This window comes from Euprymna scolopes, chromosome 24 (genome assembly GCF_053919585.1).
Source record: "Euprymna scolopes isolate OS-2025 chromosome 24, ASM5391958v1, whole genome shotgun sequence".
Taxonomy (NCBI): domain Eukaryota; kingdom Metazoa; phylum Mollusca; class Cephalopoda; order Sepiida; family Sepiolidae; genus Euprymna; species Euprymna scolopes.
In genome coordinates, this window is record NC_136505.1 from 81,586,059 (window position 1) to 81,601,166 (window position 15,108).

At 32.7% G+C, this 15,108-nt stretch overlaps 1 protein-coding gene across 1 annotated transcript in view; it reads right to left on the reverse strand.

Annotated features, from left to right (window-relative positions):
- LOC145246800 (NAD kinase-like) overlaps positions 1–15,108 on the reverse strand; it is a 292,478-nt gene that overhangs the window by 228,356 nt on the left and 49,014 nt on the right. The window contains exon 2 of the mRNA XM_080108599.1: positions 3,217–3,294. Within this exon, the coding sequence (XP_079964725.1) occupies positions 3,217–3,294 (78 nt within the window). The remainder of the gene's footprint in view (positions 1–3,216; positions 3,295–15,108) is intronic.

The window sequence follows — 15,108 nt, forward strand, 5'->3', positions numbered from 1 at the left end:
ATCTCACCCAGTGATGACATCAGATGCTCTCCACTTGACAAATGCCATGGCAACATGAAGCCAACCACCCACGGCAAGATATCCAATCAACTTGCCACATAATGAAAATATTGCATGATAATACAAGGCATGCCTGCGATTTCCCTCTTTTCCAATACAGAGCATTATCTACTCCCCAGACATGCAAACCAAGCACTCGTGCCCCATTCTGTAGCCTCTCTGGCTCTTTGCTGAAGAGGTCAAAGCTGTAGAGACACTCCTTTACACGCTCTGCAGGCAAAACACTTGTTCACATACACACCATCAATATAGATATTAGCTTTTATATACACTTGTCCTTCAAAAAAATAGCATTAACAATTGTTTGCATGATGGAAAATGCCACATTGAGGCCAAACCCCATGTGGGTCAACCAATACCTTCGTCCTTTTATTAGTACAGTTTGATAGGGCGACAATGATCGGTGCACGTGAACTTGCAAAGGGTTCATTACATTTGATCCTGCTTGCAGCCATTTTCTTCACTTTTCGATGCATATGCCTGCATAGGCCGTAAATGAGTCCTCATGCTACTTTAACTCCCGGGGATGAGCGTCGGCCTTACCTTTTGTTAGTTCTGCTGGATGACTGCCATTAGTGGGATTCAGTCCTAATTCCTCATCTGGGTAAGGAATAAACCAATTCAAGTTTGTAGCTCTTTATTATATTCTGCACAAGTTTTTGCCAGATGTTATACTCTGATAATCTGTTACATAATTTTTTCTGCCAGGGACCACTTCCACAACACTGTCCAGGGTATGGTACATTGGTTGAACTCCATGCGAAAGTCAGGCTTTTCAATTCTATTGTTGTACCCAAAGCATGATTTGCCTCAGCAAAATTTATCCTACCTCCTTTGTCGAGATGTTCGCCACCAAATTCCTTGACATTCGTCATCTGATGGAGGTTGAATCTCAATGGCTTGCTGTTTACCACCAGTACACCAGTCTTTAAGGGATTCTCGTTGGTCACTGTTAAAGTTATGTTGCCAACACCATAGCTTAGAAGGCATTCTTGCCTGCCATCAGAACCATGTTACTTTTCTGTACTTTGGGTTGACATGACCCACTCATAACAAATAAAGAGCATCCCGAATTCACCAAAGCTATCCAATCTAGCCCATTGATTTCTACTTTTATTACAGGAAGCACTTCTAGTTTATGTGGGTAGAAAGTAGTGCTGACCTCTCGCCTCGTTTCACAAACACCTCAAAGCGACATGTCATTTATACTGACAATGTATTGCTGGGACCGCCCTTTGTGCTTTGCCCCATGGCTGCCAGAAGACTCTAACAAAGTGATTGAGACCTCCATACTTGTGGTACTGCACTGTGACTGCGTCCTGCTGTTCAGGATTTGAAGGTGAGTCCACAGGTACATGAGGAAGAACTGCGTCTCCTGGCGGTTGCAACAACAGGTTCTTTGTATTCTGGCATGAGCTCACAACTGAGCTATCGGTCAGAGGGGTTTTCATCAATTAGACATACAAGGTCCTGTAGGTCACCTAAGTATTTGTCCAGTCTCCTTGGGGTGCAAATGACAAGACAAACTTGTCATATGCAACAAACGGATTCAGTACAAAGCCACCAGGAGTATTTGTTTCACTTACTTTAAATCCTCCCTCTGGTCATGAGTTAACCATTGGTATCCTGACAGAGTCCCACCTCTCAGTCTAAGTGGGTAAAACACACTTAAGATTATCAACACCAGACATTTTACACATCAGCTCCAACCATCTGGACACTGATTAGGTGAGATGCCCTGAAATTCGGGAATCAGTCGAATGTCAAATGCTTTGCCAAATAGCTCATTCTGTAGGGTTTTGAAATTTATAGCTTACAGCACTGAAACTCTTTGCATGTGGGAGTTTTTCCATAATCAACATATTTTACTGATTAAGCATGAGCAGACTACAACCTATTTTCCCTTTGAGTTTGGCCCCATTTATGTTTATTAATTCTTGCTACTACACATGGTTTATCTAATCCTTCTCTAAAAAAAACATGCCACCTCTATTATGTCTTCTGATTTCCCCCCATCGGTAGCAGAGAGAGCACACCTTTTGTTTCTTTGAGTTGAGGTTATTTGTGGCATTACTATTACAGTAAATAACATGTTTACCTAAACTTATGTTGTCTTCAGTTGTAAAATTTTAATAAAAAAAACAATATTTTTTAAAATTAAAGGGAAAAATGTCAAATAATTCCTATTCAAAAAAACTTACTGCTAAAATAAACATGTGCATGGATCTTCAGTTAAAAGTTTATTTTTTATAAATTTCAGAGTAAAAAAAAAAGTATTTATTTAATTTAAATTTAAGTGACTTTTATTGCAAAACTGACTTTTTAAATAGATATATTTCTCTATTGAATTATATCTTTCCAAATATTTATTTTCAAACATCTCTCAAAAATTTAAAAAATAACGGTAAATAAATTAAATTTTAATATCACATTTTTGAAGAGGTGCATTATAGAAAGAATTGTTAAATTAATAGTAAAATTATTTTCTTTTGCTTGCCTTAAGGAACCAAATATTTGATTTTTTTTTTTTTGTTTTTCAAGGTTTATTCAAGATTTCTTTCCATCAGTTTAAAAACTTCAAAAGTACTATCGAATTTTGAAATGCCAAGATAACATTAATAGGTCAGCGACTTTAATGTTTTGTTAAAAAAATAAATAAATTTGTGACAGTTCAAAATCAAGGAGCAATGCAACATTCTTGTGCTGACATAGCAAAGGTCATATGATCAAGAGATATAGGTTAAGTTGTTTTAATTATTATTATTATTAGTAGTAGTAGTAGTAGTATATACAATAAGCCATTAAAATCCTATTAAATTATTTTTAACTTAAGATAATTTGTACCAGTCAATGGAGGGGAAACCCTCTATACTGGGACAATTATTATTTTTGGTAACCAGAGTGCCCCCTTTTTGCCTACTTTTAGGGGAGCTGGTTTTTACCCCCACATTAAAAACGGCCTTGCGCCTAATTTGCTTTGGTGGGGAAGAAAATAAATACATTAAATTATTTTTAATTTTTGTGCTACCTTAAAACTGAAAAATAACGAATTTATTCTAATGCACTTTACCTAATGTGTGTTCAGCTCCATGAAAAATGCCTAAACCTGAAAAGAAAAGGAATAAGGAAGACCAAACAAAAAAAAAATGTACTCACAGGCGTTTGGTATTATCAAGCAATGTTCCTTTAGGGCCAAATCGGAGTTGGGAACAATTGGAGTAGATATTTTGATTTCTGGAAGAAAAGAAAATAGAATATCTGGATAATAATATGTTTAGTCATATTTGTAAGTATGTTAACACCTTTCACACATATTTCAAAATGAAATATACAAGTAATTGAAACTTATCTGATGTTGCTAATGTAAAAAAAGAAAAAATGCTAACTTTACTCAGCATAGATCATTTCAAAATTGAATTGTCATTCAGTTGACTTAATTTTTAAAACAAACTCTTTGCATTCTTTTTATTGCAATTTTAATACACATTTAATTGTTACAATTTCAAAAAAATTACATTCGTTTTACTTAATGAATATTTAGCATTCACTCATTCAATATTATTCAGATTTTTAAAAGGATTTTATTCGCAACAACTTTCAATAAATAAAATTTTCTTGATATTATTAAACCTTATATCTTTAAATTCAGCAGTAAGAAATAACAAACACGTGTAACCCAGATATAAGAGCTGTGGGAAGCAAAGAAGAAATATCTTATATCCGGGTTACATTGTATATTGAAACTTATCTTTCTTTGGGTTTATTTAACAGTAATGGGAATATCAGGAGTTGGCTAGGATTAAATAAAGAATTTTATATCATTTTTTTTTTTTTTTTTTTACATAGGCGTCACCACTTTTCAAGGCCGAGAGGCCACTCAAGGATAAGGATTAAAGAGTGTACAGTAGTCAAAAGGATAATATAGTAATTGATAGTAATGGAAGTTCGGTAAATTTGTTAACTTAAGTGGAACGGCTCATCAGAAACTTGTTCACGTTGGACTTGAAGACAACCATATTATAGACAGCTGGAAAGCAGGAAAATGGAAGACAATTCCACAGGCGTGCAGTTCTAAGAAAGAAGCTTTGGCCATGGAATCTACGTTTAGGTTTAAGCACAGATAAAGAGTGGAGGGAATTATTGATAGTGTTTTCAGCTAGATGAGTGTTTCTTGTGAATGTTTGGCGAGGGGGAACCATAGACTGAAGCTCAGTTGAACACTTTCCATGAAAATAACAATAAAGCAGAGACAAACTCGCAACATCTCTTCTGTGAGATAGAGGTTGCAGGGAAGAGAAAATGACATCTCCTACGAGGCCACAAAGTCTATTTTGAACCCTATCAAGGCAGGACAATTTTCACAATGTTTTGGTCGATATAATCTCTGACCTTCAAGAATCCGTCAGATTCTGCAATCTGTACAGAGGAACCCATTATTTAATCTACAGAATATCAAGCTTTTGTTGTATCAGCCATGACTAGATAGAAGTCCTAAGTAATTCACAATTGTATCTTATATTCCCTTGCGGCAAGAACCTATGGCATAGTGGATAAAGTACTTGGTATAAATTCAGTTGTAAGTTACACGCTTTTGGAGGTGGAAGGTTCAATCCTCAGTGCTGGCGATAATCAAAATACAACTGCAAATTATTTAGGACTTCTATTCAGTTATATCTGATGGAACAATGCTACCGCCATGGATTAAATAAAGGGTTTTGTTGGAAATTCTGTGCAGATTCTAGAGTTCACCAAGATATACTTAAAGAAGGTTGGAGGTTACTTTTACCAAAACATTGTGAAAATGACACTCAATATAAGAACAGTAGTCCAAATAATTGAAATAATACGAATTATTAATCCTCATCTCAAAAACTCGGAAACAATCTCTAATATAAAGGGGACCTGTCTGTGCATTTCTCTATGTGTGTTTGTATGTCTACTAAAAACTTTTGCCATCTGCATCCGACCGGGTCAAAACTAGTACCATCTAAAAGGGCAATGCTCCGGATGCATAACATATGAAAATTAGGAAAAAAATAATTCATTCTGTGGCGGTCAATCAGACCACTTTTTGGAAGAGGGGATCCATTTTTTGCGTCTTTTTTCACAAGTCACACACGTGTATTAAACCAAAAATATGTTTAAAATGCTTATTTTGAAATATTATGACGTCATAAGCACTTGTAATCAAAAACGTTTGTCGGTTTTTGCCTTCTTCCCCTCTTTTGCGTTTCACGACCGTGGCTTATTTTTTTCTCAGTTGCACATTGCTATTTTGATTAAAAGAAAAGTTATTTTGATTTATTGGGCGGGGGAGGACCAGCCACTGGCAACACCATGCACCTACTGAGCCCCATTATCACATCTGCTGTGACTGTTTATCATATTTAAATGGCTTTTACAACCAAGCCATTGTCATCATTTTTTTATGACCGGGAAATGCCTGGTGCCCCCTCCACTAGTCTATATATATATATATATATATATATATATAAAGCAAAAGAGGCGCGCGTGTTTCTGTATGTCCAGTAAAAGCTGTTTTCATGGGGGTTCTCGGGGGGGGGGGAGTACTATGAAAAGAAAAATCGCTATGAGTGTAGTGATAAGATGTCAAAGGTTCGAGCCTGCTAACACTTCCTTTTTGTTTTTTTTACACCTCCAAACACCTGGGCAATGCCGGGTACCCCTGCTAGTCTATGTATATATAAAAGGCAAAACGACCACGTGCGTTTTTATATGTCCAAGATAGGCTCTTTTTTTTTTTTTTCTTGAGGGGGGGGGGGAGAATGGGGGTTACTATTTTGTACAACTTTTTATATACTCCCTAAATCATAATATCTACGATTTGTGAACAAATGCCATATCTACACTTATTTACATCGACTTTTAAAAAATTCACATCATCCTTTCGCGTGTTACTTGATCTTTTGCATATAAATAAAGCGAAACTCATCAAAGCAAAGCCATCAGCGGCCTTTTGTGGCTGCTCCAACAAAGATCAGAGTGTAGTAAAGGCTAGTATCTGTTCCGGCAAATGCTACATTAAAAGACCATTGCCCTTAAGGCAATCAGTTTCTGGTCTATGTAGAGGCAACCCTGCATACCAAGAGGCACTACCAGTTCCCCCTTCCCTCCTCTGGAGGGAGCTGGTCCTCCTTCCCCTCCCCTCTCTCCACATTAAAAAACGGCCTTCTGCCTAATTTGCTCTTGTGGGGAAGCAACTAAATACAGCCATCAGCGGCCTTTTGTGCTGGGACGTCTTGAAAGCAATCAGCTTTGATCAATGTGGGAAAAACCCTTCATATCAGACAATTGCTATTCATTTGAGTTCCCCCTTTTTGGGGGGAGCTTGGTTTCCCAACATCGTGAGGAAACAAATAAATGAAACAGCGGAAAGCTGAACTGGCCTTCAGCCAACCTTCGTTTCTGCACCTGTGTGAACTCATTCACTTAGGAAGTCAACGTTTTGATTGATATCACTAAATTTGAATGCTTTTCACTTCCTACGGCTTCATAGCATAGCAGTAAGATGTCAGATTTTCTTTCACTTTCTTTTCCGCCTTCGCGTCATGGGTTTGAGCCTGCCTGCCTACTAACACACACCTCCCAACACCAAACACCCCTGCTTGTCTAATATAGAAAAGGGAAAACGTGTGAATTTGTATGTGCATGTGCGTGTCTGTATGTATCTGTGTGTGTTTGTATGTCTGGTAAAAAACTTTTGACAGACGCATCGGTCCATGACAAAATTGGTATCGTTAGAAAGATCAGGACAAAAAATATGTAAAAATTGGACAAAAAAATTAATTCTCTGAGTAAACTTGGCCGTTTTTTTGCAAGGAGGGGTCACTTTTTGCATCAAGATTTTTGCAAGTATGCCAAGCAATTTAAATGTTTGTTTAAAAAATTTTATTTTGACCTGTCATGACGTCATAAGTCATTGTGATTGTGACAGCTAGTGCGTTATTATTATTTACCTCTTTTTCCTCTTTCTGTTACAGGTTCAAGCCTGCCTACTGCGGTTGATGATTCTTTTTTTTTTTTGTAGTTGCATGGGCACTTGCTGTTATTTTGATTGAAACAAAATTAATTTTTTTTTAAGGTTTGGGGTTATTCAATATCCTTAGTATACCAGCTCTCTACACTCGAGCAATGCCAGGTGCCCCTGCTAGTCTATTATATAAGTCTCAGTCATCCATATGTTTGTGTGCATGTTTGTATGTCCGCTAAAAACTTTTGTTATTTGCATAAGACCGGCTTAAATCAAGTACCATAAGAAAGAGTGAACTTTCAGTCAAAAAATAGAAAAAAATCGTCAATTATTTCATGTAGAAATATTGTTTTGTTTAAAGGGCGGGAGGGGGGGGCAAGTAAAAATTTTGGATTTTGATGAGGTTTGTTAATTGTGCACATACAAATGGTTGATTCATTCTTTCATTTTAAAAAGTTAAATTTGCAACAACATCATTGATGTCTTGGTCCAATCAATAGTGTTCGCTTACAAATTTAACTTTTGCAAGTTCATGTCCACCACAAAACTTGATATATAGGAGATTTGAATCTGTGGAACAAATTCGATTTTGTCTTTAGCTGGTAAAAATAGCTGCTAAGTGATCACAATTGAAAAAAAATGGAACTTGGCAAGCATAAGTCGATATAAAGTGCTCTTGTATGTAAGTGCAAATATACATTTATACATTGAAGTCAGTTAAATTCTAGCATTTTCTTATCCATCTGGAACGCTAAATGTTTTTGTTTCAATTCTAGCTTATGGCACTCAAGTCATTTTTTTTTTTCACTTTCAAAATCACTACTGTATATTAGGTACAATATAATAATCAACAGAGTATTGGTTTATAATAATAAATATGAAACTGCATGAATTAAAATCATATTTAAGTATATTTTATGACTGGCAGCCTGCTAGTGAAAATATATTTCATTAAATTAATAGTTAATACTCTTCATCCCCAACCAAAGACACCACCATAAATTTCATAAAATGAATGCACTATGATTTCAACATCTTATTAACATTTCGATTCTTATTTTTATTTCTATAATTTTAATCAGACAAATAGATGCTAAAATATTTTTCAATTTTGAGATTTCAAAATCAAAATTCTTCTCAATTGTTCTGATCAGCTTTAATTTACAATTTATTTATGAAGTCATCTCTTTCTGTATATTATTTTCACCCTCTATCACTGTTTGTCGCTTTTCCCCTCCCGCTTTTATTTGATACATATTTCTCTCTATTAACGAAGTTGGAGGTAACGAAGAAAGGAAAGAATAAAAAGATTGGAATAGTTCTTTATATTTACAAGGGAATATTATCACAAGCAGTAATATTATTTAACCTGTAGTTGGAGAAGAAAAGAAACAGCAAAAAAGTCAGATAGCAAGCTAATTTGGAATATTTCCTTTATTTGGTTTATATTCAATTGGCTTTGGTCACATTTTTTTTCCTAATAATATACTAATACTAAACTACGCATGACTCCTTGGGTCAGTATTATATATATATATATATATATATATATATATATATATATATATATACAGGGTGTCTCAGAAGTTGCACACCATATACTGATCTTCGTGGAGTGGCTACTCCGCTCACCAGATCTGTCCCTCTTGGCATTTTTGTCTTCGGGAACATCTCAAATGTGTACTAGAATTGTCCATCTGTTGAGCTAATGAACAAGAAAATAGATATTATATTTATTTTTATAAAAACCTAGATGATGTGCGACTTTTGGGACACCCTGTATATTTTTAAAATTCCAAATATTGATGAGAGCATTTTTGAAGTTTAAACAAACATGTCCACAAACATTTAGTATTTCTAAACCTCTAAAAATGTAGACATTCATCTAGATAAAACATTATCCGCCATGTATTTTAATGGATGATGTCATCCTTTAATGACACCATCTAAGAAAGTGCCACTCAGAATAGTTTTTCTTGACAGAGTTCAAAGTCAACTTTGCAATCTAGTGAGAGATCATCTCTCCTGCTTGTTTCTCATAGAAGAAATATTGCTTGCTTTTATTTGCTATCATTTCCATGAAAAGTTCCTTGCCCAAGCATCAACCTCTGGTTCCTCTTCCATTCATCAAGAATACATCTTCCTACCACCACTGCAAAGAACTTTCTTTACTCTATAAACAAAGTTTATTTCCAAGAACTTGCCATCTATAGAACACATTGCCACAAGATTGCTTCTTGCTTCTAACCAAGATGGTCATCTTCAAATCTAATGTCAATAGACACTTGTTTTAAACCTTCATTTTAAAAATTCTCATATCAAAATTTAGCCATTCTAATCATCATTTCCACAACATATAGTAACCATAGTATTCATCATTCAACTGATAATTTATACATCTCTTATTCTCGGTTAGCTTTTAGCCATCATAGCTCATTGGTAAAAGAAAAATAAATAATTTTTTTTTTAAATCCCAAAATCAAACAACTTTTCACAAGTTAAAATCTTACAAAGAATCCAAGGGTGATAGTGTGTGTGTGTGTGTGTGTGTGTGTGTGTGTGTGTGTGTGTGTGTGTGTGTGTGTGTGATGTTTATTTTTTTATTTTTTTTTTATTTGATCACTTGAAAACTAGAGAAAAATAATAGAAATGTTAATAAGGAAGTCAGGGCTTTGGAACAAGGGTTATTTGTTAGTGTTAATAAACCCAACAGAAGATAATTTGCAATAGATTTTCCAATTACTTCCTCTTACTGATTTTAAAGAAGCTTTTTGTCCAAGTATAACAGACATGTAAACAAATTATCAAACAGTTAAAAAACTAGCAAGCATACCCGGTGTTGCCTGAGAATAGATAAAGACCCAATGTTCTCCTCCCTGAACCGAATAACTTTTTATTCTTTATTTTTATTATTTTTATTTAGTTCTTACTTTTTAATATTTGAGGTCGAGCCTTTCAAGAAGAAATGGGCAAGACATTCTTTGGGTTGATAGAAGGTGTATAGATAGTGATCTATCGTCTTGAATATTTTAATTCTTAAACCTAGGAACCAGACACTGTGCAAAAGGTGTGTCAGAAGGAGGTTTCCCCATAGAGCACAGATTCTTAACTGGTGTGCATTGAGACACTGATGTGCAGTTTAAACCTTCCATAAAATATTGTCATGGCGCACACACGTGTGCATGTAAACATGTTGAATAAAAATATGTATTTGGAGTTAACTGCCACTGTTTATGAAAATTAAGCATCTTAAGTGTAGGCAACACCAAAATAAGCCACAAAATAAGCGACAAAAAATATGGTAAATCTTAAAATACACTCACAATAAACACAAGATGTCACACTTTAAATAAAATTTCCAATTTTACTTTTCAGAAGAAAATGTTTACTCTTAATTCATAATCAAATATTTACTTCATCTTTAACAGAATACAAACGCTTGTAAAATGTTGCAGTAAAATACATTTTTATTGAGATGAACGAAGGGTGTTATATTTATATATTCATGCAAAGGAAAAAACGGACATGATAATTTTGACATCACAATTAGAATCGTTTTAACTAAAACATTGTTTACATACAATTCTTACAAACTTGTACAGGCTGGATATCCAATTTGCATAAAAAGTTTAAAAGTCTCTTTTTAAGAATTCTTATTGTATCATTTTGTATCAGTATATTGTATCATTTTGCTCAGTATAAGAGTTTTGCATATGTGACAAAAATATTTTAAAATGTTATTGACTTTTTTTTTATATATAAACTATAGATTTTTTTTTAGCTTATATTAAGTGGAAGAGCAAACTTTTTTTATCCTTTGGAAATAAAATCAATTAAGTTGCACCAAATTTTTATGTAAATCGATACTTTGCTTATTGTCATGTCATATTTCAAAAAATAACTGAAGAGACTATAGAGAAATTAATGACACCTCTTTCTTTATACAATGAACTATTCAGAAGAGCATGTCGATGACTAGGCTAGCAAGGGTTGTAACCCCTATATGCATTACAAACCCAACCCAACATTTTAACTACTTATTGCGACCTACTTTAATTTACAAATTATAAAATAAACAAGTGAAATTCGAAAAAAGAAACACACATTTTTTAATTTTATCAAATTATGTATTCTTACTGTAAGAATAATTGTAAGAAGTTCTGAATTTTGGAGATGATTGTTTATGTTATTCATATTGATTGTTTATGTTATTTGTATTGATTGTTTATGTTATTCATATTGATTGTTTATGTTATTCGTATTGATTGTTTATGTTATTCATATTGATTGTTTATGTTATTTGTATTGATTGTTTATGTTATTTGTATTGATTGTTTATGTTATTTGTATTGATTGTTTATGTTATTCATATTGATTGTTTATGTTATTCATATTGATTGTTTGTTATTTATATTGATTGTTTATGTTATTTGTATTGATTGTTTATGTTATTCATATTGATTGGTTATGTTATTCATATTGATTGTTTATGTTATTCATATTGATTGTTTATGTTATTCATATTGATTGTTTATGTTATTTGTATTGATTGTTTATGTTATTCGTATTGATTGTTTATGTTATTTGTATTGATTGTTTATGTTATTCGTATTGATTGTTTATGTTATTTGTATTGATTGTTTATGTTATTCATATTGATTGTTTATGTTATTCATATTGATTGTTTGTTATTTATATTGATTGTTTATGTTATTTGTATTGATTGTTTATGTTATTCATATTGATTGGTTATGTTATTCATATTGATTGTTTATGTTATTCGTATTGATTGTTTATGTTATTCGTATTGATTGTTTATGTTATTCGTATTGATTGTTTATGTTATTCGTATTGATTGTTTATGTTATTCGTATTGATTGTTTATGTTATTCGTATTGATTGTTTATGTTATTCGTATTGATTGTTTATGTTATTCGTATTGATTGTTTATGTTATTCATATTGATTGTTTATGTTATTCATATTGATTGTTTATGTTATTCATATTGATTGTTTATGTTATTCATATTGATTGTTTATGTTATTCATATTGATTGTTTATGTTATTCATATTGATTGTTTATGTTATTCATATTGATTGTTTATGTTATTCATATTGATTGTTTATGTTATTCATATTGATTGTTTATGTTATTTGTATTGATTGTTTATGTTATTCATATTGATTGTTTATGTTATTCATATTGATTGTTTATGTTATTTGTATTGATTGTTTATGTTATTTGTATTGATTGTTTATGTTATTCGTATTGATTGGTTATGTTATTCGTATTGATTGTTTATGTTATTCATATTGATTGTTTATGTTATTCATATTGATTGTTTATGTTATTCATATTGATTGTTTATGTTATTCGTATTGATTGTTTATGTTATTTGTATTGATTGTTTATGTTATTTGTATTGATTGTTTATGTTATTTGTATTGATTGTTTATGTTATTTGTATTGATTGTTTATGTTATTCGTATTGATTGTTTATGTTATTCATATTGATTGTTTATGTTATTCATATTGATTGTTTATGTTATTCGTATTGATTGCTCTGTTGTTCTCATCTTCAGTGTGCGACGTTTTGGTCGGGTTAGCCTTTGACTGTCTTCAAGCATTGTTTTCCAAACAACAATCAACATGCTTGAGGACAGTTGAAGGTCAATCCAAAACGTTGCACAAATAGCACTCCAGAGGTGAACAATAGTCTGCTCAATACAAGTAACATAAAATTATTAAGCATTCTGGATTTCCTGCTCACTTATCGATATTTGATTCTAAACTTTATTCTTTCATGAGACATTGGTGCATGTTATTAGGAACAATAAATTTTATTGTAATTATCTTTGCAGACAATTTATTCTGTTCAAAATATTTTTCCTTAGAAAAACAAGACTTTCCTCCTTTCAACAACAAATGTAAATTCAAGATGAAACCTATCAGCAAATTTAACATACTAATATTTATTAATAATATTAATATTAGTGGTGGGATGATTGGAATCGGTAATCGTAAGAATTGTGTATTTTGGAGGAAATCGGAATCGAATCGTTAAAACTGTCAAAAATTTATGATAAAAACGTCATAACTTTTCATAACATATTTAATATGATATACAAGAATTTTATTAACTACTTTTCAGACTCTTAAAGCAATGAATTTTCCCTAAATATTCTCTGCAACTCTGGATGTCAGTAATAATATAATAGTTATTTAAACCCAACTGTAATTAGGTACTGCAAATAGTTTGCCAAAATGTTTTTTTCTTTTAATCTTAAAATAAACATTTTTTACATAAGAGAAATAACCTTCGAAAACATAATTGAATCTTTGTGTGCAATAAAAATTACTCATAAATTGCAAAGTATCAAAACTTGATTTTCCTGCATTTTACAACTTAATAAAAAATAAAAAGTAGCCTGGGAGCGCTCATGTCCACATTCAAATTTTTCAAAGCAAATTCATGAATTGGCAAAAAAATATAAATAATATTCATAATTCCAAAATTAAATCTTTTTAATGATTATATATTAAGGTCCTGCACAGTACTAGCTAGCGCAAAACCCCAATTGGTAGTCAGCTCTGATAAGAATTCCATTAACATAAGAATTCACACAAAGTATGAGGGAAGTGATCATGAAAACATTAACTCCAATTGTAGAACCTGACCCATAACATAATGACAAGTAATGCCACTTCATTAAATCCTTTTAGGCAATAAGGGTTACAATATTTTCATGTTATCTATATAGCTATAAAAGTGAAATTGTCTGTGTGTGTAGCTGTCTGTGTGTGTACATTGCCCTACCAAACTATTCTGTCAATTTTCAGTCTACAGAATTGAGATTTGACATAATTTGTGAAAATCTTTTTAATCCGTTTTTGGCCAGAAATTTGGCTGTCAAGGGGTCAAAGTTCAATGATTTGACCTTTGAAAACTCTACCAAACTCTTCAGTCAATTTTTGGTCTAAACACTTGAAATTTTAGATGTAGGTTACTCAGACATGGATCAAACTTTTTAATTTGATTTGAACCCAAAACACCTTCAAGGGATTAAAATTGGGGTCAAAGTTAAAAAAGATTTGACCTCAGCGGTCTATGCCAAATTACTCAGCCAATTTCTGGTCTAAACATTTGAAATCTTACATAAAAGAGTATTCAGAGATAAGGCAAGATTTTTAATCAGTCTGGGTCAAAAATTTGAGCTGCCAAGGGGTCAAAGTTAAAAAGATTTGACCTTTGAGGTTTTTAACAAACTACTCAGCCAATTTTTGGTCTAAACATTTGAAATTTTACATAACGGGTATTCAGACATGCGGCAAGTATTTTAATCAGTTTTGGGGCAAAAATTTTGCTTCCAAAAGGTCAAAGTTGAAAGAGTTGACCTTTGCAGATTCTACCAAACTCCTTCCCAATTCTGGGTCTAAACACTTGAAATTTTAGATGTAGGTAACTTGGACATGGGTCAAACTTTTTATTTCGATTTGAGATCAAAACAAATGTCAAGGGGTCAAAATTGGGGTCAAAGTTAAAACAAAAAATTACCTCTGCAATCTCTACCAAATTACTCAGACCATTTCTGGCCTAAACATTTGAAATTTTACATAAAGGGTATTCACAATTAGAGCAGGTTATGAGCATTACATAAGGCCCGAGCAAAGCCGGGCTGAACTACTAGTATGATCATAAAATTGTAAAGTGAACTGAATTTACTAGTCTAATTTGGTTGTTTTGTTTTTAACTTTGCAGAACATGATTGAGTTTTGCAAAAGGAAACAACATCAATGTTTGGTGTATTTTAGGTCAGAGACCCAGTAGCAGCAGATCACTAGTTTGTGTAATTAGTAGACCTCTATTATTCCTAATATCCATAAATGACCTCCCCAACAAAATTGCCTCTGAGATGGATATATATGCTGACACCACACTCTATAACAGGCATGACAGGAAAACAAATGAACACATATCTAAAGAAATGGCAGAAACACTGGAGGATGACCTCAAATCTACAGTGGACTGGGGACAAAAATGGATGATCATATTCAA